Genomic DNA, 26,331 nt, shown 5'->3' with positions numbered 1-26,331 from the left:
TTTGCTACCCGGTTCCGAAATACCCTTTGGCCGCATCTTTCCACTATCAGAGACTGAACTAGCGGCTCTTAAAACGTATATTGATGAGAACTTGGATAAGGGTTTCATTCGTCCATCATCTTCACCGGCCGGAGCCGGCATCTTCTTTGTGGAAAAGAAAGATGGTTCCCTAAGACCATGCATAGACTATAGAGAACTAAACAAAATAACGATAAAAAATCGCTATCCTCTTCCACTTATCCCAGAGTTGTTTCAGCGTTTCCGGTCTGCCCGAATTTTCTCTAAGTTGGATCTGCGAGGTGCCTATAACCTCATCCGAATCAGGCCTGGAGATGAATGGAAGACTGCCTTCAGGTCCAGGTTTGGACATTATGAATATTTGGTAATGCCCTTTGGGTTGTGTAACGCCCCGGCCACATTTCAGCACCTGGTAAACGACATTTTTCGAGAATATCTGGACAATTTCCTAGTTGTTTACCTGGACGACATTCTTATTTTTTCTGCCACCATTGAGCTACACCGGGTTCATGTAAAGACAGTCCTTGCAATTCTCAGGAGACACAAATTGTACCTTAAAGCAGAGAAATGCGAATTCGAAAAATCTGTTGTGCAATTCCTAGGCTTTATCATTTCTACCAACGGGGTCGCAATGGATCCACAGAAGGTCAAGGCAATTCAGGAGTGGCCGGCTCCAGTAGACAAAAAGGGGGTACAGCGGTTTATCGGATTCGCTAATTTTTACCGGAGGTTTATCGTTGGCTTCTCATCCATTGTTGCACCCATCACCCAACTAACCCGCCAACACAGTCGTTTTCAGTGGTCCCAAGAGGCCCAGGAAGCTTTTACCAAGCTCAAAGCCCTGTTCACCTCTGCACCAATCCTACGGCATCCGGATCCAGCCCTGCCATTTGTGTTGGAGGTAGACGCCTCAGAAACTGCCACTGGAGCCATCCTCTCCCAGAGACAGGGCCCCAAGGCTCTCCTCCATCCTGTAGCTTTCGCATCTCGGAAACTAAGTTCCCCGGAAAGGAATTATGATGTGGGAGACCGGGAGCTGTTGGCCATCAAGTTCGCTTTGGAGGAGTGGAGATATCTGTTGGAGGGTGCTTCCCATTCTATCATGATCTTCACCGATCATAAAAACCTAGAATACCTCAGGACAGCCAAACGCTTAAGACCCAGGCAAGCCCGGTGGGCCCTCTTCTTTTCTAGGTTCAACTTTCATATCTCTTATAGACCTGGCCTCAAGAATGGGAAAGCAGACGCACTCTCCCGGATGTTCCCTGAATCTCTCCAGTCAACGGAACCTAGCACCATCTTATCTCCACAAAACTTCCTTCTGCTCACAGACACTGATCTTATGACCACCATCAGGTTGGCATCCAGCCATTGTACTGACCCAGAAATATCCTCCTTGGAGAAACGAGATGACTTGTTCTGGTCCCAAGGAAGAATTTTTGTCCCACCGGAGGCTAGACCCATGACGTTAAAGTTGCTTCATGACCATAAACTGGCTGGTCACTTTGGGACTCAAAAGACTTTGGAATTGGTTGCCCGTTCTTTTTGGTGGCCTGGTTGGAGGCAGGACTGTAAAAAGTATGTTCTCTCTTGTATTTCTTGCCAGCGCAGTAAAGTGACTAACACCAAATCTTGGGGATTACTTAGACCTTTACCCATTCCAGAACGCCCATGGGCTGAAGTTTCTATGGACTTCATTGTTGATCTTCCTCCCTCGGAAGGTTTCACCTCCATTCTGGTTGTTGTCGACCGCCTTTCCAAAATGGCACACTTCTTGCCCATGGTGGGCACCCCCTCTGCTTTGGAGACAGCTAACATTTTTATCAAAGAAATAATAAGGCTACATGGAGTACCTGACAGTGTTGTTTCTGACAGAGGGGTTCAGTTCACCTCCAAATTTTGGAAAGAGCTTTGTAAAGCACTACAAATAAAGGTCTGTCTCTCCTTTGCGTATCACCCTCAAAGCAATGGCCAAACAGAGAGAACGAACCAAACTCTGGAGCAGTATCTCCGCTGTTTCTCTTCTGGCTCCCAGGATGACTGGTCCTCTCTGCTACCCTACGCGGAGTTCGCGTATAATAATTCAGTTCATTCAGCCACCAACCAAACGCCCTTCTGGTCTAACTTTGGGTTTCACCCTTCTTTCCTTCCAAATGCTACCCCTGAATTATCTGTTCCTGCTGTCCAAGATCGCATAGCCTCCATCCAACAGAACTTTCAAAGGATTCAGGAAACCATGCAAAAGGCCCAGGATGACTATAAGAAGTACTACAACAGGGGAAGGAAGGAGAACCCGGTTTTCAAGGTCGGTGAGGAAGTTTGGTTATCTTCAGCTAACCTCAAATTACCTTTTCCCTCACGGAAGTTGGGCCCAAAGTTCATAGGGCCGTTCAAAATCAAGAGGATGGTTAACCCTGTGGCCTTTGAATTGGCCTTACCCAGCTCTTACAGGATTCATTCTGTTTTTCATGCATCCTTACTAAAACCAGTGATTCCTAGCCCCTTCCAGGGAAGAGAGGAGCCGCCTCCTCCACCGGTCCAGGTGGATGGAGAAAACGAATTTGAGGTTGAAGCCATACTGAACTGCAGGAAGAGGGGTAGACTTCTCCAATACCTAATCAAGTGGAAGGGGTACCCACCTGAAAACAACTCTTGGGAACCCTCAAGAAACATACACGCCCCTCGCTTGATCCGAGCTTTTCATGTGAATCACCCGGAGTTGATGTCCAGTTTGGGCGTCCGGAGGCCGCCCCTCGGGGGGGGGGCACTGTCAGAGAAACCTTCAGCTGCAGACTGGTCATCACATGACAAGCACCACATGACTTCCACATGACTTCCTGGCTGCCTATAAAAGCTGAGCAAGTGCTCAGAGGAATTGCTGGTTTGTCTTTCAGCTTCCTGTACCTGAGTTCCTGTTTCCTGTGTGATCGTTTACCTGCTGTGACCCGGATTGACCCTGACCTGCTCTGCTCTTCTCCTGGACCCGACCTTGGCTTGTTTTACGGACTTTGCTTTTGCTTACCTGTGTTTGACCCTCTGCCTGCGACCCGGATTTACCTTCAGTCTCCTGTGCCTTGACCTTCTGCTTGTGACCTAGTCTTGTCTCCTATCTCCAGTGCCTTGACCCTCAGCCTGTGACCTGGATTGTCTGCTTACCTGTGTTTGACCCTCAGCCTGCTCCGGACTTCTACTGCTGGATCCTGATCAGTCTCTGCTCCAGCTCTACAGGACCTCCACGCAAGCTCTACCCTGCCTGCTGGTAGCTTGTGCCTCTTTGTGCCATCCACCCTCTGTATCACCTCCAGAGGGGCGGAGTGCGCTTAGTCGCAACAGCGAACCGCTCTCGGCATCTCGGCCTCGGTGAGTACCTCTATTCTGATAATTTTCTTATGGAAGTGCAACCTTTATTTTTTTAAATAAATGTTAAAAGGATTTTATACTATGGAAGTTTTTTCTTCTGGAGTTATCTTTGACTGAGTCTCCTCAAAAGTGACGGACATCGGTTTCCTCATTAAGTCCCATTGTTTGAACAGAGGCCTAGACTGGGCTATAGCCGCAGGCGAGAAAGACCTTCCGTGACAGGAGTTCATTTATAATTTGGTAAGCAGCCAATTTTTGTGGTGGTGGCTTTTTTTTCACGTGGGTTCACAATCAATTGGGTGATGAAGAGTTCACTTTGTGACTTTATGGACTTTGTGACATCATTTTTTGAACTATTTCTATTTTCTTTATGATATAAGCACAACTTTATTTGGTTTAAGATTTATGAAACCCCAAGGAAGAGAAATAAAGGTGTTGTATTCATAGCAACCAGAGTAGTTGTGTAATTTTATCAGTGAAGACTCAAGTAGAAATACTGAAACCTGGCTGGCTATGAGGGAAAGCTCTATACTACTACTACTGCAGTGGTTTTCAGAGAATAGAAGGTTGTTTTAAAGGGCATCTATTCTAACAGCTGTAAGGAAAGTAGCCTTTTCTATGTTCTGGAATCGGTGAGACTGAAATGTTGGGTAATACATAGGAGAACCTCCAGAGCTAAGATAATGTTTTATGATTCACTCATATTACACTTTGTGAACAGTTTTCATTACTGTATTTGATCCAAAGCTAAAAACACAGTAGTAGTGGGCAAAGCAGTACGACACAATGATGCCTGCTCATGGATCTGGATTCTTAGAGGTCCATAGGGGTCTTCTCACACATGCAGCAACAGGACATTTTTCCCATGAGATTACCCATGCTTTTAATGCAAGATTCTTGTTCATGTAATATGAACATTGAAGGAGGTGCAAAAACATACACACGTGTTCAATGGTCCTGGTAAATATGTGCATGTGCCAACAAAAGCTACATGTCCTGAACTTTAAACTAGTGATCGACCGATATAGTTTTTTTATTGCCGATATTTTGGTCATCGCATATCGGTATCAGCCGATATTTTCGTACATTAAAAAATAAAAAAAAAAATGTTGTTTAAAAGGTAGTCTTGTGGAGGGAAAAAAAGACCCCAACCCCCTCCTCTGCAATTGAAAGCATTCAAAATGTCAAGTTTGGCTGTTTTGAATGCTGTAATTTTTTTGAATTTGGCACCGAGTACCTGGAAGTGAGGTCATTACATCACTTCCGGGTTTTTACATGGAGACCCGATCAGAGCCGAATGCGGCTTTGATCGGGTCTTCTCTTCGGCGGCCATGCAGGATGGTTGCCCGGGTCTCCAGGTGGGACAGAAGACCCGGGCGAGGCAGGGAAGGTGGCGGGGGGGTAGTCCCCTCCCGCTCCTTGTAATGACAGCCGAGCGGCTACTCAGCCGCATCGGTTGTCATTACAAGACAGCCGACCGTCGGCTATAGACGCCGGTACCGGGGTGATGCCTCTAGCTGCAGGCATCACTCCGGTACATGTACTTTCCCGAAATATCGTCAATATCGGTAACCTTGGGGGCCGATTCCGATATATCGGGAAAAGTGCATATCGGCCCTCGATATATCGGCTGATCCCTACTTTAAACCCATGGATGTGAAACAGCCACATAGTACGTGATACATAGTATGTGATTTCGACTTGAAATGCATTTTAAGCAGTAAAATTCACGTCTTTTACAGCACGACAGCAGGTAAGTGTGATTGGCCCATAAGGCTATACCGTGGGTTTAGTTTCAATGACTTTGGCTACCTGGATTCTGTAATATGAAGATGGTTGAACAAATCATTCCAAAGAGAAACCATTTAAAGTGAAGTAATCCATGGCAATAAGATTCCAATTTGCTATTGGTTACTCTTTTACTAAGAAAGCAAATATTATCAAACAGAAGCATGGATACAAATTTTCATTTTTTTTTTAATTGGGTTTTTATTTTTTCTTCAAACAATCTTTCAGGCAATAAATTAACATTTTAAATAATCAGAAAACAGAGACATATATACACACACATCATAGAGCTGCCCTGATACAGAATGAAATAAAACCACTTAAAATGATAATAAGATACTTCCACTAAAATATAGAATTATGCTATTGCATCGATTTTAGAATCTCATGCTTCCAGTGGTAAAGACTAGTCTCCCTACCCTCCTGCACACTTCCTCCTGCAGACATTTTCACCAGGTATAAGTGCATGAACAATCCTCTTTATTTTAATTGCAGAACATTACTTCTAGGAAATTAATGTATTTTTTAAAAATATCTTTCATGTGGTAAAGCACTTCTGCTAAAACTAAATTACAACACACATGATGCTTATTCAGTCTGTGAAACCTTGGTAATCTGTTAACTTTAAATTTCTACCTCATATAATTGAAATGCAGCTCCAATATTTCAATAATTTAGGCTGGTCAGACATGCTACAAAGAAGGTCATTTTAGAAAACTGATGCCAGAAACTTGTTGTCATAGGTATGAATATAAACAGGTGTTTTTGTATGCAATGATTTTCTTTAATAAAAGCCTTGGCATACTTTGCCCATGTTGAGCTGGATAATACTCCATCAGGATTATGTTGGTATGTTCCCCCATGATGTACAAGAGGGAGACATTCCTCTAAAGCAGGGATCTCCAAACTATGGCCCTCCAGCTGTTGCAGGACTACATGTCCCATGAGGCATTGGAAAACTATGACATTCACAGACATGACAAGGCATGATGGGAATTGTAGTTCCTGAACAACTGGAGGACCATAGTCTGGAGACACCTGCTCTAAAGCCTCCTACAACAAGCTGACGCAGAGTTCTCACAATAGTATGGGGTAGCACAACAGTGCCTTAATAATAAAAAAGAAATGCCAAATACCTGTATGGATCGGTCTATAAACACTGAACCACTAAACATGTATCTAGCCAAACTAAATATTATTATTGTCCAAACACAACTTTATTTCCTTGAAGAACATTAGCATTTTTACTTGTCAGTTCATTTAGAAACCTGACATTCATTTTAATTGTTTCCAGTATCCCAATTCAATTGCTCCCTAGAACAGATATGTTATATATCAATAACATTTTTTTTTTACCAACAGGCCAGATTTATTTTCTCCCCTCCCCACCCAGGCCAACATGCTTGCTGTCCCCCTTCTACGCAAGTTTGTTGACTGCTCTTCCTCAGTGACCTAAAACCAACTGTAATAGTCAACTGCAGTTCAGGTAAAGAAGTACAGAGCAAGAGGTGGTTACCTTTAAGCACACAGTACACTATTCTTTTAACAATGTACAAACTGTGCAGGGAAGCAACATTGGGGACCTGGACAGGTTGCTCTGGCAGGGAGGGCAGCAGTCTGCATCCTTTTACTATATATGGAAATATATAGCCTTGCCTTCCCAGCCCATATCCTACTTTGGAAATGCAGAGATCTAGCCCTGCATGAAATAGAGGATACCTTCACATGGGCCCTGTCAAGTGCACAGGTATATAATCTGTTTCGACGGATCTGTGAGTTTAGCACTTAAAGCTGATCTCCAGATAGAATAGAAATAAAATAGAAAATGTAGGATGAAATGTCCTTTTGAACAATTCTAAACTTACAGCTAATATGGGTGCAGAGTGCACTCCCCTCCCCCTAGTAATGCCCCTAACCACAGACTTGCAGCACTGTCTCTTAGTGGAGCATAAATGATGGATACTATGGATGCCTCAGTAAGTGTGACTATTGCAGCACACCCATAGTAAATAGTGGAAATTGTAGTCCTTCAGTTGTGCTCTACGGCAATGATTTTTTAAATAGTGGCTCCATGTTTCTTCTAATGTGAAGAAAGTTGGCGGCACACCACGCTCACCATGCTATTTATAAGCACTAACATATGTGTGAAACACGTTAACAGCTCCGGCCACTGTGTGTTTGTGTTGTCCTCGATTAACATATGGAATAAACATTTGGCATCGCTACAGCGCGGTGTGCCTCCAACTTTCCTCACATTACTACTTTGCAGTGGTGAGCACCCAACATGGGGATTGCATCATGCGAGTGATACTTTCACCTGGAGCAGTAAAACTTTTGTGTTTTATTCCCGTGTTTCTTCTCCCCTTGGCCAGCTATGTGTGAGATGCAATGGATTATTTAACTAGGATTTCAGATTAGAAGTAAAAGTTATTCATGGTAACATTTTCTAAGAACAATCTAATAAAAAAAATACTGAAATGGAAAGGGCAATGGAAAATGAACTTTCGAGAAGTCTGGAATGCAAGCTTTAAGCAGAGATACAGAATATACCCCACCAGACTGAAGAAAATGTAACAAGTGCTAAACGTAACCATCTTGTGATATCATTGACTAGCAATGCCATTAAGTGCCGGTTCACACTAATCCGACTTGTCAGGCGACTTGGCATGTGTTACCTACTGGATCCTGATTCCTGACTGTTGTAGATGTGGGAAAGCTGCCCCTTTTATTACGTCTGTGGATATCTTAACATGCACTAATGGTCTTGTGTTAATAAGCGAATCCACAGGACCTGCATATTTCTAGCAAACAAAAACTATCCTGTTCATATTTAATGCTCCATATATAGATTGCTGAAGAAAATTTAATCTTTATTTCTATGGAAAAATGTAAAGAAATTATCTAACTACCTCAGGTTTTTAGACAATGGCGTTCAAAGTTTTTTTTTGGATTGTAACATTTCTAGTATCAGGAAAGGAGAAATTCATATTTATGAGTACCTTCAAGTATAAATAGGGCTATAAGTAAAACTTATGGGTGCACTCCCCTGTATCTACCTTCCTACAAAGACACAAAACACAACAGATAAAATTAAAGATGCCATTTCATTTTAAAAATGATATTTTAAAAAAGCCTACCATGCATCTTTAATGGAAGACTATATGAAATAGTACAAAACAAAAACTGCCTTTCTCATGATGTCTTTTATATGCTTTGTTACGGCATAGTTTAAGGAAACTACCATTAAATTTATCACCAAAACAAGCCGGGCATTGAGTTTGTCTTTATTCTCTATCAACAGGAAATAAAATGGATGTCCTTTGAAATGAGAGCGTATGGACAAGGATCATATTCTGATTTTTGCTAAGCTGGTCATGTAGATTACAATCTAGATCGTTTGGTTTGACTGTAAAATAAGATCTGCAAGTGGAAATGCTTCTGAAGAATTTAACAAATCAACATTTTTTTAACAAATTCTCAAATACTTGGCCTAATCCTATTATGCCTATGTTTTAGGTATATCGATGATAACACTTTTAAGTCTTAACATTACACTAAATCATTCTCTTTTTCCAATGCATACATTTTTCTAGAAATACCTGATGCCTAACTACCAAGTGTCAAAGTACAGAACTGAATTATCCTGCAGATATGATGCATTAAGATTCCAGTGACCTGTCACTAGACACCTAAGCTTTTGGAAAATATAGATCAACAAACTCAAAATTGTAAAAAAAAAAAAAAAAATTCTTTGAATATTTTTAGATGACCCATCAGGAACTACTGTTTAGCATTCTTCTTTTCCAATACCTCTAACTAAATGTTTAGAAAGGATCTGGACAATTAATGTATTTGCATGATTGAAAGCTGTAGACATCAAAAAGGCAGCTTATATGAAGGCATTGAAATGCTACTGTATGAGAAGATCATGAAAGGGAACTTAAACTGACCATTTCTTTATGGATCAGATATAAGTCGGATTACAAAACCCAACACTGATGAAAAATACTCAGGTAAAATGTATATGCTACCTTTTGCATACCCAATTTGTTTTCAGAACAAAAAGTCATCACTCAGGTTAGCGGAATACTGACAGCATTGCTAAGGTGAGCAACGCCTTAAATAGGCATGGTTAATGAAAATACACACAGCACTATATAGTTGCAAATGATGCAGCAGACTGGCATCCACAACCATACAAAGACATAATGTGGATACTGTATGAACAGGATGAAATCAACAGTAATCCAAACAAGAACGACTGTCTAAAGCATTAAATATAATTTTAACGTCTGCATTCTAAAAGCTTATTACATGAGTATAACATATCCAGTGTCATTTTCCAGACTCTAAAAAAAATGCCCACTAACAGGCTAGCTTATGGTAAGAACATGCCAAGAACATTTATAATCCATCTTGTATCATAGGTATGAAATACTAGAGAAACGCATACAGAACAACGCAAGTTCCAGGCTCGAGCTTAAGAAATGATGGCCAATGATAATATCCAGTGTAATCTTTGTTGTGCTCTCGATTACAATAACTAGTAACCTTGATGTTCCAGAAATGTTGCTTTTCCCTTATTGCATTTTGATACTTTGGAGGACAGAATACAAAATAATTTAAAATACAATACCAGATTGAAATTGGAGGAACATATAAATAAAAATAGGCACTTTGGGAAAATAGAAAAAATTTCCCAAACTTTATTTGCTTTAAGACAAAAAAGCTGCCCTGAAGCCACTCTGTTAAGAAGAAAAAAGAAACTTAAAAAGTTATAAATACAAGTTAAACATGAAATATCCATGTTTATATATATATAAATATTTATAATAAAAGTCAAAATCAAATGTTGAAATAAAAGAGACGACTACACCTCAGATGGCTTTGAAGATGGAAAACTGCTAAATTATTATTGCTTGTGGGGTTCCCCCTATTTCAGGATTTACATTTTCCGCAGTGTAAGTTTTTCTCTCTATATAAAAGGTCTTTTGGGCCTAAAGTGGCCAAAGCCAGTCAGTTTTCTGGTCATATTTCATTCACTTCTAGCAACTGGGAGATGTTGTGATGGGACTGTGAAGATAAGGAAGGCTGTTTGGAGCTGCTACTGACACAGGAAAGCTGAAGACAAAAGGAGATGTGGGTGAAGAGGAAGCCTTACTGCGTTCTAAAAGTGTGGCAGAGGGACTGGCAGCCTCTGTCGCACAGGTAGTGGTCAAGACCTGAGATTCAAATTGTAGCAGTTGTCCCATGAAACTGAAGTTGGGAGAGATTATACTCCTGCGTTGCTTGACAAATTCAAAGGCCTCCTCCAATTTCACCCTTTTCTTCATCATCAAGTAGGCCAAGCAAATGGTAGCAGACCGGGAAATGCCAGCATGGCAATGCACCAATACACGTCCATGATTATCCTTGATGGAATCTGAAAAGAAAAAACACAATTACTTTAGTGGCAAAGGAAAGTTGTGATTCCTCACATGTATGCCCCATCCCTATCTATTTAGGGAAGTATCAAATGAAAAAATTATAAGGAATAAGTCCTGCGAGCGACCATGAGGCTCTAAATCGATCAGTTATTTGTCGCAGACACTCCACTTCTCATAATAGTGTACTTAATTGAAATAAAGATATAGTGTTGCGCAAATAAAAAATTATTAAATTAATTAATTTGTGCTTAAATTATTAAAAACCCCAAATATTTATATACTATTGGCACTTTAATATTATGTCACATATAAATATTCTGGGTTTTTAATAATTTAAGCACAAATTAATTAATTTAATAATTTTTTATTTGCGCAACACTATATATTTATTTCAATCAAATGAAAAAATTGCCTCTATCTGCACTTTGTAGTACGGAGCTGGAAAAAGGGAAGTTACCCTTTGAAACAAAGTAAGTATTAGTACTACAAGTAATGGAAATCACCCTTTGTAATGCTTTACAGTTATTTAAGCAAATTGTATTAAAAATTAATAAATATAACTAAAAAATCCCATATGTTGAGAACAGAGGTGAAAAACAAATATTAACAGAAGTAATTAGGCATCAAAAGAATATGAACATTCCAAAGGTATAATTTAGTTCAAAGACTGGGTTATACCTAAAGTTTATACAAGGTTTCCAAACAAATGCATACAAGTCTCTTTGCACCTAAAATTTCCCAATAACATTTTTATTTTTCTTTAATGAAGAAAAGTATATTGAATGTACATATGAAAAAAGGGAAGCAAAGGCAAAAAGGGTGAAGAAGAGAAAAAGAAATGTGGAGGGGACTCCAGGAGCTGGGGAGGTAAATGGACAGTGGATTGTGACATGTAGTTAAGTTTAGGCAAATATTGGTACATAAGGCCTCCTGCTGTGATTCATCCAATACATAGAGCAGTTTTAGAGACCCTGTGTTGAATGCAGAACGTTTGATTCTGCAGTGGTGCTAAATTTCTTTAAGTCAAACCAGGTTTAACAAAAGGAATCTGCATTACCTTTTTACTATTGTTAGGTCTTCTAGATATCTTTCATTAACTTATTGAACCAGAATGTTATGGTTAAGTAGTGGTTTCCTACATTAGAGAGAGATATACGTTCTGGGAGCATTGACCAGGTGTATAAGCATCACGTTGTTTTTTTTTTAACAGGAAGAGCAGTAAGGATCTACCCTGTGAATCTCTAGGAGATCTTTTGTCCCTCATTTTCTCATTTTCCCTGAACTCTTAATTTATATTGCTTAAATCTGAAGCACTTCAGATTGTAAAAGAATTTACTATGTGGCTCAAATTAAATTTTTAGCCATTTCATTGTAGGCAAACTATTACTTTTAGTTGCTGAACAGCAATTTAGCACAATGTAAAGAAATACCTTTCTCCTACTTCATACCCAGGGCCTTACAAATTTTGCATAAATTAAAAGTTGGCCATCTAATTGTACAAGATTGTTTCGTGTCTATGTAGTTTGAGGGACTGTCTGATGGATATTAAAGTGTTTGTTTGTAAAGGTTTTTTAGAATAGAATGCATGAAGTTAAAAAAAAAAAAAAACCTATGTGCAGCGCCCCTAATACTTAGCTGAGCCCCATCGCGATCCAGCAATGTGCACGAGAGCCTCGGCTCTCCAGGGATTCTCCCTCCTCATTGGCCAAGACAGCAGCATTTTGGCTCCATTTGCTCCCGCTGCTGTGCCAGGAGAAAAAAGGGGCGGGGCAGAGACACAGCTGTGTAATGAGAATGGACATGCAGAGCTGCGGCTTGGGTGCCCCCATTGCAAGCTGCTTTCTATGGGGGCACTTGGTAGGACGGAGGGACCAGGAGCACCGGTGGGGGACCAGTGAAGAGGAGAATCGGGACTGCTCTGTGCAAAAACACTGCACAGAACCGGTAAGTGTGACAGGTTTGTTATGTAAATAAAAAAAAAAAAGAAGACTTTAATATCACTTCAAATTGAATTGATTTTTTTTAGGCATGCCCTCATACCCCAAAGCAGTTAGTAAATCCAAAGGCTGACATTCAGCCTGTGTCTAAATCATGCGATTCCCGCTAATAGAGTGAATGGCGGAATCTCCACTGCTGACTATTATTGCGCTGCCAAACAGTGCCTGCATCTGATAGAATCAGTCACTGTTTGGCTGATAAACTTTCACTTAGCTCAGTTGATTTTTAATCTGAGTTTTGGAGCTGGGGTGAAGGGACCATGCAGGGGCCACCCAAGGCTCAAATTTCAGAAGATTCAGCAGGCATCAACCAAAACTTGATCCGCCTATGGGGGGCCTTTAAAGGAGATTCTACAATCAGATTGCAGGAATGCCAAAAATGCCAGAAGCACTGTCATGCAACCTTACATAGAAAGAAGAGCAGAGGGTGGATGCCCAAAGCACTGTTATGTACCTTACATAGAAAGAAGAGCAGAGGGTGGATGCCCAAAGCACTGTTATGCAACCTTACTTAGAAAGAAGAGCAGAGGGTGGATGCCCAAAGCACTGTTATGTACCTTACATAGAAAGAAGAGCAGAGGGTGGATGCCCAAAGCACTGTTATGTACCTTACATAGAAAGAAGAGCAGAGGGTGGATGCCCAAAGCACTGTTATGTACCTTACATTGAAAGAAGAGCAGAGGGTGGATGCCCAAAGCACTGTTATGTACCTTACATAGAAAGAAGAGCAGAGGGGGGATGCCCAAAGCACTGTTATGTACCTTACATAGAAAGAAGAGCAGAGGGTGGATGCCCAAAGCACTGTTATGCAACCTTACATAGAAAGAAGAGCAGAGGGTATGCAGCAGAGCTGGGCTGAGTAGCAGTGTAGGTGACGCAAAGAAAGTAACTTTGTACTGGTCAATTGCGTCCCATATCTAAATTTTATGTGGGATGGAAACACAACACCTGTTATTTGTATAATGTGAATATATACTATATATTAAACCCAAAGCCAAAAGTGTAATATATTGCAGCTTACAGATCATTAGATGTGGCGGCTGTATTTGTTTTTTATAGGCTTTTCTCCCTGTGTTTTTAACTGGTGATCTGGCCAGTATCACACCTCCTCTATTATAATGTCCCAACTCTGCATGAACGAGCACAAGGGGCACATTTGGACAGCAGTATTTCTAGTCTGGGGGAGAGTTAGATGTAAAAGAAGATTTAAATACACTAACACATTGAAGCCAAACTCCAGCTTACACTTTAGAAGCAGCTACAGCAACTTTTTCCTTTTGGGATACACTTTTTTCCATAAATAAAAGCTGATCTTTGTATGCACCCCTGCCTGTGCAGAATGTTTTTCTCATCCCGGTAACTCATACATTTGTAAGAGCTTGTTCTTTTTAAAAAACAACAGACTTGCCAGATCACCAGATGAAAATAAAAGACAACGAATGCAGCCATCATATCTAAGACTTAGTAAGCTGCAATATAATAAATGTTTGCTTTTGGGTTCAATAGCGCAGTAATAAACCCCTTGAAGTGTTTACATTTTTTTGTGAATGTCTTAACATTGCTGAGATAAATAAGTTGTGATAATTATATTGGTCCATTTAGAGCAACTTCATAGCAGCCAAAATATACACGTACAACAACGGTACTTAGGATATTATAAAGGTAATACTTACCAATATATTCTATTGCCTCCATAAACCAGGAGCTAATGTCAGCTTTATGGTTGTCTTCCACTGGAATACATTTATACTGGAAATGACCTTCAAAATGGTTTGGACAGTCGGAAGATACGTTCAGTAAGGCTGTGATACCTAAGGCATCCAACATGTCTCGTCGGGCAGCATGATAAGCACTACCGAGGTAAAGGAAGGGAAGGATGTCCACTGGACCTCCCTGTTCCAAAAGGAAATACAAAACAATGGTTTCTTAGCATGGAGGAGGAAACACACTAGATATGCATAAGAATATTTCAACAAAGCTAAACAGACCACCCAAACATAGGTTTCCCCATCGTTAAAAAACATCTAACTTACAACATGCTCTTATCTTGTCAATTTCCTTACTGATACCTACATGTCCATGGAGTATAATCCATTAGTGATATTGGACAGGCCATCTAGTTTTGACATAAGAGCAGTAAAACACAATATTAAGAAAAGGACTCCATGTGCTGATCGTAATCATACGATCTTTTTCACTTAACAGTAAAAAGGGCATATTTTGCTACCTTTAAACACATGAATAATTACATTCTTTTGGACAGACCCCCCCCCCCCATTTCATAACAAGCATGTGATTTTTAATTTTTTTTTTAATATAGGCCTGTACACACCAGTACGGTGTGGTTTAAGCCAACTGCGCTGAACTGTATGCACATCAAAGATGATTCTTTTTTTTTTTTTAAAGCAACCGAAAACGCACAGTTGTGAATGGGGCATATAGGAAAGTAAAAATGCATCTAAACATAAGAACAAAAATTTTGCTGCATTCATTCTCTTTTCTCGGGTTTTGAATACCTTTATTTTCAACTAGTGATCTTGCTAGTAAAATAAATTCTTGTCCTAAGGCTACAATACTCACTCACTTTATTGTATCTAGTAAGGAGCAAGTTGTCACCCTAGAACAGAAAGTATGTTACTGCTACAGAATTCCTCCCTAACATTTAGGGGGGGGGGGGGAGAGTGTTATATAGTTCAGGTTTGTTTGCAGGACAGGCAGCGTGTAGAGGAAGTTAGGTGCTGACTGGCAGGATCAACAAGTATTTCTCAAGAGTACACTTAACTGACCAAAAGAGAGCACATTAAAGTTCATTGTTACGGTTTACATACACTTTAAAGTGTTTGTAAAGCCTCAAGGATTTTACCTTAATGAATTGTATGCATCAAGGTAAAAACTGTGTGCAGCAGCCCCCCCCCCCAATACTTACCTGAGAGCAGCAGCTCTCCCAGGTCTCTTCCTCCTCATTGGCTCCTGCTACTGTGTAAACCACAGCCAATGAGCCAATAAGGAAAGAGCGGGGCGTAGGCTGACCGTGCTCCGTGTGTGAAATGGCACACAGAGCAGCGGCTACACAGCGTGCCTGCTTGGGTACCCCCATTGCAAGCTCCTTGCTATGGGGACACTTGGCAGGAGGGTGGAGCCAGGAGCAATGGTGGGGGACCGGAGAAAAGGAGTATCAGGGCTGCTCTGATTAAATTAAAGGAAAAAATGTCCTTTAATTTCAGAACCTGCTATTACAGAACAAATTGCCTGCTGCATATATACACTGCCATTGCTAAATTTGTATTGTTCATTACATTATTTAAAGCTGAACTCTAGGAATTCAGCAAGTTTGTAAAAAGCACAGGCACACTATGTGTTAAGTCCAACGGAAGTGCGTGTCACCTCCCTGAACTTTTCGCTTTAATTTACATCTGACAGGTTTACTGTGCTCCAGGATGATGGTTTCCAGAGATCCATGCTGGAAACTCTGGGCTCAGCTCCCTCAAGTGCAGAGTTGATGCAGCTGCTATTCCCGCCCCTGCCCTCCTTCTGCCTAATCACACTTTGTGTTATGTGAAATCATTCACAAAATACAAAGGCTTCTGTGAATGGGCAGCAGAAAAGAGGGGTGAGAAGAGCGGCCACTGACAGCTCCAGGTCTTCTGAACAGGTTATCACCCTGGCAGCCAATCGCAGGGTAACAGATATTTGTTGGCAAACCTCCCGCCTAGAGGTTTGATTGCATTTTTTTTTTTTTTCAAATTTTCCCCATTTTTATAATAGAATAATAGAAAACACAGAGCATGATATTTATTAAAACAATATACGAGCCTAATATGTCTTTTAAAGACACAATGGACAGGCAAATTAGTAATTAGATTTAGGATGGCTATACACTGTTCCTGATGAACCCGCTGAAATTCGATCAGTGAGTTGCCTGGTCGGCCTCCTCCAGTCCGACATCCCTTCTACTGAGAAATCTAATGAGTCTGGGGGAAAATTGTCAGCATCCAATTAGATGCAGCTACTGTTCAGGTATTTTGATAGCCAGCCCCAGCGGGAGAGTCATCCACAGGGGCTGTATAGTATGGATGGAAGAATTTGATTTTTTTTGTGTTCAGCCTACAGGCTAAAGGAAAAAATCTATTAGTGTATGGCCAGCTTTACTGTTAAGGTAATTTGTGAATACAAACCCTGCTTCATTTGGTTTGAGCATGAAGCCTTCAATGACTTCTGGTCATGAAAGTGTTAAGCTGTCAAATTCCTCTCATCTCTATTCAGAACCCGTAACCCTTATCCTTTAACGCTTCTGCTAGAAAGCATACAAGCATGTCCTTAGCATAAATAGGTTCAGGAAACATTTTTTGAACAAAACTAAATATATATGGTCCTTTACCTGATCATGAAGTGGTGTTGTACAGGAACTGCAGCCTGTTTCTGTAGGCTCTAAGCTGGTAGGCAGGGAAATACTGTTTATAGATTTTGTCTTTGCACAGAATTCTGGGTACTCCGAGTGAAATCTTTCATAACCTCCTGCAGCGAAAAGAAAAACAAAATGGTGAAAATCCTTTGCAGCTGCAAACCCAAATATAATCTGCTAAGTTTTAATGCATTCTGCAGACAAAAAAAAAAAAAAACAAACGTTATCAAATAATAGTATAGGAATCGCCTTAGCCCTATGCACTTAGGGCTTTGGCACAGGGGCGCTCTAAGATTGTGCAGCATAAAGTCCGGCGTGCAGCCCAGGTGCTGTATACAGCCATCAACAGACATGAATTGCTGTGCACAGGATATGTAGGATATGTATGTTTATACTGTAATATATATACTCACTATATTGTCAAAAGTATTGGGATGTCTGCCTTTACACAAACTTGAATGGCATCCCGGTCTTAAGTCCGTAGGGTTCAATATTGAGTTGGCCCATCCTTTGCAGCTATAACAGCTTCAACTCTTCTGGGAAGGCTGTCCACAAGGTTTAGGAGTGCGTCTATGGAAATGTTTGACCATTCTTCCAGAAGCATATGTGAGGCGTGGCATTGGATGAGAAGGCCTGGCTTGCAGTTTGCGCTCAAATTCATCCCAAAGGTGTTCTATTGGGTTGAGGTCAGGACTCCACCCCAAACTTGCTCATCCATGTCTTTATGGACCTTGCTTTGTGCACTGGTGTGCAGTCATGTTGGAAAAGAAAGGGGCCATCCCCAAACTGTTCCCACAAAGTTGGGAACATGAAATTGTGCAAAATGTCTTGGTATGTTGAAGCCTTAAGAGTTCCCTTCACTGGAACTAAGGGGCTAAGCCCAACTCCTGAAAAACAACCCCACACCATAATCCCCCCTCCATCAAATGATTTGGACCAGTGCACAAAGCAAGGTCCATAAAGACATTGATGAGCGAGTTTGGGGTGGAGAAACTTTACTGGCCTGCACAGAGTCTTGACCTCAACCTGATAGAACATGAGCGCAGATTGCAAGCCAGGCCTTCTCTCTAACATCAGTGCCTGGCCTCACAAATGTGTTTCTGGAAGAATGGTCAAACATTCCCATAGACACACTACTAAACCTTGTGTACAGCCTTCCCAGAAGAGTTGAAGCTGTTATAACTGCAAAGGGTGGGCCAACTCAATACTAAATCCTACGGACTAAGACAGCGATGGCATTAAAGTTCATGTGCGTGTAAAGGCAGGCTTACCAATACATTTTGGTAATATAGTGTGTGTGTGTGTGTGTATATATATATATATATATATATATATATTATATACACACAGTGGGTACAGAAAGTATTCAGACCCCCTTAAATTTTTCACTCTTTGTTATATTGCAGCCATTTGCTAAAATCATTTAAGTTCATTCTTCTTCCTCATGAATGTACACATAGCACCCCATACTGACAGAAAAACACAGAATTGTTGACATTGTTGCAGATTTATTAAAAAAGAAAAACTGAAATATCACATGGTCCTAAGTATTCAGACCCTTTGTTCAGTATTTAGTAGAAGCCCACTTTTGATCAAATACAGCCAGGAGTCTTTTTGGGAAAGATGCAACAAGTCTTTCACACCTGGATTTGGGGATCCTCTGCCATTCCTCCTTGCAGATCCTCTCCAGTTCTGTCAGGTTGGATGGTAAACGTTGGTGGACAGCCATTTTTAGGTCTCTCCAGAGATGCTCAATTGGGTTTAAGTCAGGGCTCTGGCTGGGCCATTTAAGAATAGTCACGGAGTTGTTGTGAAGCCACTCCTTCGTTATTTTAGCTGTGTGCTTAGGGTCATTGTCTTGTTGGAAGGTAAACCTTCGGCCCAGTCTGAGGTCCAGAGCACTCTGGAGAAGGTTTTTGTCCAGGATATCCCTGTACTTGGCCGCATTCATCTTTCCCTCGATTGCAACCAGTCGTCCTGTCCCTGCAGCTGAAAAACACCCCCACAGCATGATGCTGCCACGACCATGCTTCACTGTTGGGACTGTATTGGACAGGTGATGAGCAGTGCCTGGTTTTCTCCACACATACTGCTTAGAATTAAGGCCAAAAAGTTCTATTTTGGTCTCATCAGACCAGAGAATCTTATTTCTCACCATCTTGGAGTCCTTCAGGTGTTTTTTAGCAAACTCCATGCGGGCTTTCATGTGTCTTACACTGAGGAGAGGCTTCCATCAGGCCACTCTGCCATAAAGCCCCGACTGGTGGAGGGCTGCAGTGATGGTTGACTTTCTACAACTTTCTCCCATCTCCTGACTGCATCTCTGGAGCTCAGCCACAGTGATCTTTGGGTTCTTCTTTACCTCTCTCACCAAGGCTCTTTTCCCCCGATAGCTCAGTTTGGCCGGACGGACAGCTCTAGGAAGGGTTCTGGTCGTCCCAAACATCTTCCATTTGAGGATTATGGAGGCCACTGTGCTCTTAGGAACCTTAAGTGCAGCAGAAATCTTTTGGTAACCTTGGCCAGATCTGTGCCTTGCCACAATTCTGTCTCTGAGCTCTTCAGGCAGTTCCTTTGACCTCATGATTCTCATTTGCTCTGACATGCATTGTGATCTGGAAGGTCTTATATAGACAGGTGTGTGGCTTTCCTAATCAAGTCCAATCAGTATAATCAAACACAGCTGGACTCAAATGAAGGTGTAGAACCATCTCAAGGATGATCAGAAGAAATGGAAAGCACCTGAGTTAAATATATGAGTGTCACAGCAAAGGGTCTGAATACTTAGGACCATGTGATATTTCAGTTTTTCATTTTTAATAAATCTGCAACAATGTCAACAATTCTGTGTTTTTCTGTCAGTATGGGGTGCTATGTGTACATTCATGAGGAAGAAGAATGAACTTAAATGATTTTAGCAAATGGCTGCAATATAACAAAGAGTGAAAAATTTAAGGGGGTCTGAATACTTTCCGTACCCACTGTATATACATATATATATACATACAATAAAAAAAAATAATAATATATATATATATATATATATATATATATATATATATATATACACATATACACATACACACACACACATTATTTATTCATTTTTTTTGCATATATACAAAATATCCTACAACATTGGCACAGCGTTTGAGTGTATTACAAAAATAGATCATTTTCTATTTTCAGAATACACCCATACACCATACAAGCGAGTATGGATGTACTGGTTAATGGGCAGCTGTATGTCGCACCTGGGTTTCCCAGGCAGGGGAGATACGTGTTTATGTAGCACATTTGTGAGAGCTCCTATATTATCAATTTCACATTAGCTACAGTGTTATTCCAGACCTATTGATACTCAGAAATTCACATTTTACATGCAAATGTATAAAAGGTGATAATAAATATTTATAATATATATATCTATAAAACACCAGTAAAATATAGTGATTTAATGGGGCACTGCTATTTGCACTCTCAATTACCCTTTCTCATTGCATTTTCAAGTATAGTGCAGGATAAGTGTATCGGTCAGGGAACCAGTACATTATTTTATTTTTTTTAGGAGGAGAGGTCAGCAGTGGCAGCCTCCACACTTCGTACGAACCCTCTAACCCCACACATGCAACAGTCTAGGTTCTTTCATCATGCACATTACAATTTTTTTTTAAAATAAGCTTAACTCCACAAACAACCTTTTTCGTAATGTTTTCCATGGTTTGATTACTAATTGCTATATTTGCAAACATTATCTTGAAAAGCAGACATTGTCAAGCTCTCTGAGAGCTGTTATTTACACTACAGCTGTCTGAAAGAGGAACGCTGGCCTAATTAAAAAGAAAGACACTGTAGATGCAATCCAAATCTTTAAAATCTCGTAAAAGCCTTTTTGTGTTCATGTAATTTTAAACATTATTTTCTTTTTTTAAACTACAACTTTCATTAAAAGAATGAATACCTGGCGATCCCACCATGAAGGCATTTTCTGCTAATGGGGGGGGGGGGGGGGGGTGGCACCAACCCGTCACTGCTCCAGCAATGTCACCCTGTTGTATGTGCTTCAGTTGGGGACTATAAGGAGCAGTGGTGCCAACGCACATAGGACAGGCAGGCATGAGCTGCTACTGTCACTAACAGTAAGCCATTCTAGATCAAGGATATAGACTGAATTGGCAGGGAGAGGCTGTAGGGAAACAGAGATGCAACAAGGGATAAAAATAGGAAAATAAAAATAGGAGCCATTTATATTACAGCGCTTTATCAAACTAAATGCCATACAATCAGGGTTTACGTTCTCTTTAGAATGGGAAGCTAAAAATCACTAAATATATACAGTTAACAGTTTTACTTTCTTGCAATAGGAAAGATAGAAGATGCATTTTTGGCGCCCCATAACCAGGTCATGTGACACGTTTCCACACTTGAATTCTCCCCCCATTTAATTAAATAAATGTGACTTTGCTTTGTTCCAAAATAAGTGAAGTGCTTCATTACTACATTTTCTGCTGGAAAAACGCTCCAAGAAACTCCTAGACACTGAAGCTCAAAAAAACGCTAATAGCCTAAAGTAGGGTGCATGAACACATAGGATAACACTATTTAGCTTCTCCAGAAATTCCCTTTTTCTCCAGGAAACCCCTTCTGCCCACTTTAAAAAAATGTTTAGGTTTGGCCTACTCCCCACTGCCATTCTTGCCTCTTAGGATACCCCTATCCTGTATCCCAGGAGGCTGCAGCAGCAGGGACACATGGTGGTTGGTGGGCAGAGTTAGCTGTGGGTTATCAAGGGGGTGGTTGCCTGAACACAGAAAAGACAGCCATTTCTCAATGAGGTCAGAGAAGATGCCAGTGGGTGACCCAGGCTGGTGGATCACAGCAGGACACCGCTGGATTTGCTTGGTAGTTGAGTATTTGATTCAAGAACAATACTGAATAACAGGTAATGAGGGATAGAGGAGAACTTACTCTTTAAGTCTCTATGCACAATAGCATCTTTTTTAAGCTAAAAAAGCTGGGGGAAAAAAACGCTGGTAATAGCTTTTTATAGTAGCATTTTAGGAGCGTTAGGGTTTTATTAGAATTTTTGCCGTTCCTTTAAAAAAAGAGAAAAAAAGCTCAAAAACGCAGTTAGTAGCATTTAGATGTCATCTTCACCGCCGGTGCAACGAGCAGTGTCACAGACGTGGACGGCGGGGGAAGCCAGCGGGAGCCGGAGGATCGGGATCAGCACACGCACCAGGCACTTCAGCGGAGGATGGGAACCAGAGCAGTGCGGCAATGGGTCGGAGGTCAGGTAAGTGACAACACTACACCGTTCGGGAAGAGGGGTGAAGAATCAGTCGCTCGGCTGACAGAGTGTCTCTGATGAGACGGGGTAAACTACTGAGGTATTCCCCATTGAAGGAACCCAGACACACACTCTGCATAGTCCCCAAGAATCGGTGATAGACTCTAAACCACCTGACACCCCACCATCAGTGCCGCAAACACAAAAATATAAAAGGAGACATCCATATGCTCTGCAACCTCCAAAACAACCAGTTCACAAAGGACATATTTAACACCAAAATGAACCATCCCCAACCAATGAACCGCTGAAACCTGATACTCCATTTACACTATAAGAGGGAAGGAGTCTGAAATCACGGCGATTGCGGACCTGATCACAAGTCACAGTACAGACTCGGAATAAAAAGGAAAATATACTACCATACCCTCGGATTGTGTAAATGATGCCAATTGGAGGAGAAATTATCTCAGCTACCCACCACTGAAAACTCCCACTCACTCTGCTCTATTAAGCAAAAAACGATTGACTATAAAATTTTTTATTTTTTTTTCCCCCCACAAGTCCACAGACACACATCGCAGGAAGGATACAGAAACGGTGTACACCGCTAGAAATTACACTGATTAATAATAGCCCAGTGATGTCATTTATTATGCACCGGCCGGTACCCTGTTAATTTTTTAATATATTATGTTGTATGTCTTGTTTTTTGTGTTTATACTGGTCACATACAATACGGCAAAGCAAATATCTGTACGGTGTTGTACTTACATAATATTATTCACAAATAAATTGATATGATTTACATTTCACTTCTGAATCCCTAAATTTTTGTACTGACCATCTAAAAATCCTTAGTTCTGACTCCTGAACAGAACACCTTTTTCTAGGTCAGACAAGTATTATTCAAATACAGGGACCTACAATAGCAATCTATAACCTTATGCTCCTTACCCTCACCTTATACGTAGTAGCATTTAGGAGCATTTCTACTGGAAAAAAACACTCCAAGAAACTCTACAAAACAACTGTTTTTTTCTGCTCTTAGACACTGAAGCTCAAAAACACTAATAGCTTAAAGTAGGGTGCATGGACACATAGGAAAACACTACTTAGCTTCTAGGAGCAGAAAAAAAATGTTAATAACCGCTTCTAGGAGCTTAAAAATGGAGCCCAAGTACATACTACTTGACCTCCGGAAGATTTACTATAGTGACCAGGCCATATTTTGCTTTACATCACTGCTTTACTTTAACTGAGACAATTGTGCTGTCATGCAACGCTGTACATTAATGAAATATATGTCCTTTTTTCCGCACAAGTAGAGCTTTCTCTTGATGGTATGTGATCACCACTTGGTTTTTATTTTTGCGCTATAAATAAAAAAAGACTGAAAATGTAAAAAAAAGAAAAAAAAAAAAAAACTTCCTGTTATAAAACATATCAAATAAAGCCCAAAAAACTGACATTTAGAACCTTGCGGACTTCACATACTAAATAAAAAATTAAAAAATGGAATTTCTTCATAAATTTAGGCCAATATGTATTCAGCTACATATTTTTGGTAAAAAAAAACAAAATCCCAAAATGCATATATTGATTGGTTTGTGCAAAAGTTATAGCATCTACTATGGTATATACTGAATTTTTTATTTGATTTTTTCTTTACTAGTAATAGCGGGGGTCAGCGACTTAAAGCGGGATTGTGATATTACGGCGGACAATCGAACACTGACACTTTGTGGGATCCCCTGACACTAATATAGTGATCAGTGCTAAAAATATGCAGCCACTGTAGTAATTACATTTGGGAAGGGGTTAAACTTTAGGGGCAATCAAAGGGTAAATGTGTGCCTAACCAGTGTTTTTGTGTTTACTATGTAGTGCTTTTACTAAATAATGTGCTGGATTTTATCCCCTGCTTTGCATGTCATGCCCTTGCTTTGCTTGGGTACATAGGCAGTACTCTGTTCTGACTGTCTTCTTGCCAATCAGCAGGTGCCGGTGGTCATGCATTGGCTGGAACCCGCTGATTGGCTTCTGCTTTGACTAATCACAGCAGAAGCAGCACGCCCCTACTAGGTACGTGACTTGTGGTTTAAAAAATAAAAGCATTGTTTATCACACATGTCTTAACTTTGTAATTTAGTGTGTATTTATATAGCGCTCTCTCTCTCTCTCTATATATATATATATATATATATATATATATATATATATATATATATATATACACATACACACACACACACATATATATAATTATATATATATATATATATATATATATATATACACCTCTCTCTCTATATATATATTTATCTCGACAGATAGATCTAGATAGATAGATCTATTTCAATACAAATACTATTGGGGTGATTTACTAAAGGCAATCTGGCTGTTACCTTTGCAAGGGAAGTTGCATTCTGCAAGGACATTTTCCCTAGAGCTTAGTGAATGTGGTGCAATGTCACTTGTGAATGTGGTGCAATGTATCCCCTGGATACCCAATCACGTGCAAGGAAAATAAAAAAGCAGCATTTTTGTCTGCACATGATTGGATGATAGAAGTCAGCAGAGCTTCACCTCATTTACTGAGCTCTGGGGGTAATTCCCTTGCAAAGTGCATTTTCCTTGTGAAGAAACCAGTCTATTTTCCTTTAGTAAATCCACCCCCATGACTCTAAGGCAGGCCCTGTACACCTCCAATGAACATATGATAAAGCTCTAAGCACTCTGTAATCCAATGTATTTTCTTTTGTTTCTGCTCGATGTTTGAGCCAAGCTGCAACAATATTAGCCCAGGAGAAGTGCCTTCACATTTTTGAATGGAACCATGAGAAAAATCTGAGTGGGAGGCAGGATTAACACCTTAGCTACAACTGGAAACACAAGCTCAGGAAGGAAGCAGAGCAGCTGCCCCGCTTTAATTTCCCTAGGGTTGCTCAGAAATTTCTGAATGGGCCCACGTTGCAACAGCATCCAAGGACAGGCTTCCCGTGTTCATTAATTATCGTCATCGCAGGGATTGAAGAGAGGAGCCGCGCTGCCTATACGATGGTATCACTGCAATGATTCATATTTTCACGCACAGCTTTGCCACCGTTTTAAAATATACCAATCACATAGGCCAGTTTCTATGGCAGCATATCTGTTGTATCACAATGTACGCTCCATGAAAATGGAATAAAAGGAAGATGGATGTCTGGCAAAAAAAAAAAAAACATGGTATTTCTCTCAAACATTCGGTCATTCCAATACTTTTACATGTATTTTTATTACCTTGGCACTGCAGTGCGTTAGGCCTTGTGGTCCTTTAAATTACACAAAAAAATGGTCTGTGAATAGCAATGGTAACAGTCTATAATTATGAGCAGCAGCAAGGCAAGACCGGGCAGAGCAGGTTTGCTTGCTAGAGTTGCTAGGTCAGACATTTAAAACCAGACACATTAAATATTCATGCTCCAAGGTTGTTTTACAATTAGTCCTCCATGCTGGCTACTATTCTACTTGCTGCTATGTTGGGATGTATCGGAAGCGGGCAGCATGTGATTTTATGGATGTCCATTTTTAATTAGCTGACCTGGCAACCAACGCTAATTCCAGACTGAAAAGTAAGGCGTCTGTCTCTGGTTATCTTTAGTGCAAATAAATATACTAATAATGATATGATAAAAATATGAACTGTAACAATCCCATCTGCCATAACCAAAGATGCAGTTCAATGTGAAGAATACCTTAATAAAACAAGTGCAATCATATAAATGAAAATACAGAAAAAGTGCAATTTGATTCATTTTAAAAATATTTTTTGCAGCTTGACAAAATAAGGAACCACATTTTATATTTTTGACAACGTTACCCTCTAGTCAGATTTTAGGAAATTTAGATGGTTTAGCTTTGCTACACAGCATGGCAGCGCTAAACAGGAACAGGCAGATGTACAATAACATCAGTGCTTTATTCATGCCTTCCTCTGTGCCAATATAAAACATGCCCCAGACCGCTTCCAAAGCTTGTGTGCTTTAAATCGTAAGTGAAGCCAAT

General features: G+C 40.4%; 1 protein-coding gene across 1 annotated transcript in view; it reads right to left on the bottom strand.

The window, feature by feature from the left end:
• Nucleotides 1–8,961: 8,961 nt before the first annotated feature.
• DUSP4 (dual specificity phosphatase 4) overlaps nucleotides 8,962–26,331 on the bottom strand; it is a 31,626-nt gene continuing 14,256 nt past the window's right edge. Inside the window, exons 2-4 of the mRNA XM_082262167.1 lie at nucleotides 16,968–17,104; nucleotides 14,263–14,482; nucleotides 8,962–10,588 (exon numbers count right to left, since the gene is read on the bottom strand). Coding sequence (XP_082118293.1) covers nucleotides 10,212–10,588; nucleotides 14,263–14,482; nucleotides 16,968–17,104 — 734 coding nt within the window. The 3' untranslated portion in view covers nucleotides 8,962–10,211. The remainder of the gene's footprint in view (nucleotides 10,589–14,262; nucleotides 14,483–16,967; nucleotides 17,105–26,331) is intronic.

The sequence above is a fragment of the Pelophylax lessonae genome (genome assembly GCF_965119305.1).
Source record: "Pelophylax lessonae genome assembly, chromosome: 1".
NCBI classification, from domain to species: domain Eukaryota; kingdom Metazoa; phylum Chordata; class Amphibia; order Anura; family Ranidae; genus Pelophylax; species Pelophylax lessonae.
This window is presented reverse-complemented; position numbering and strand designations above follow the sequence as displayed.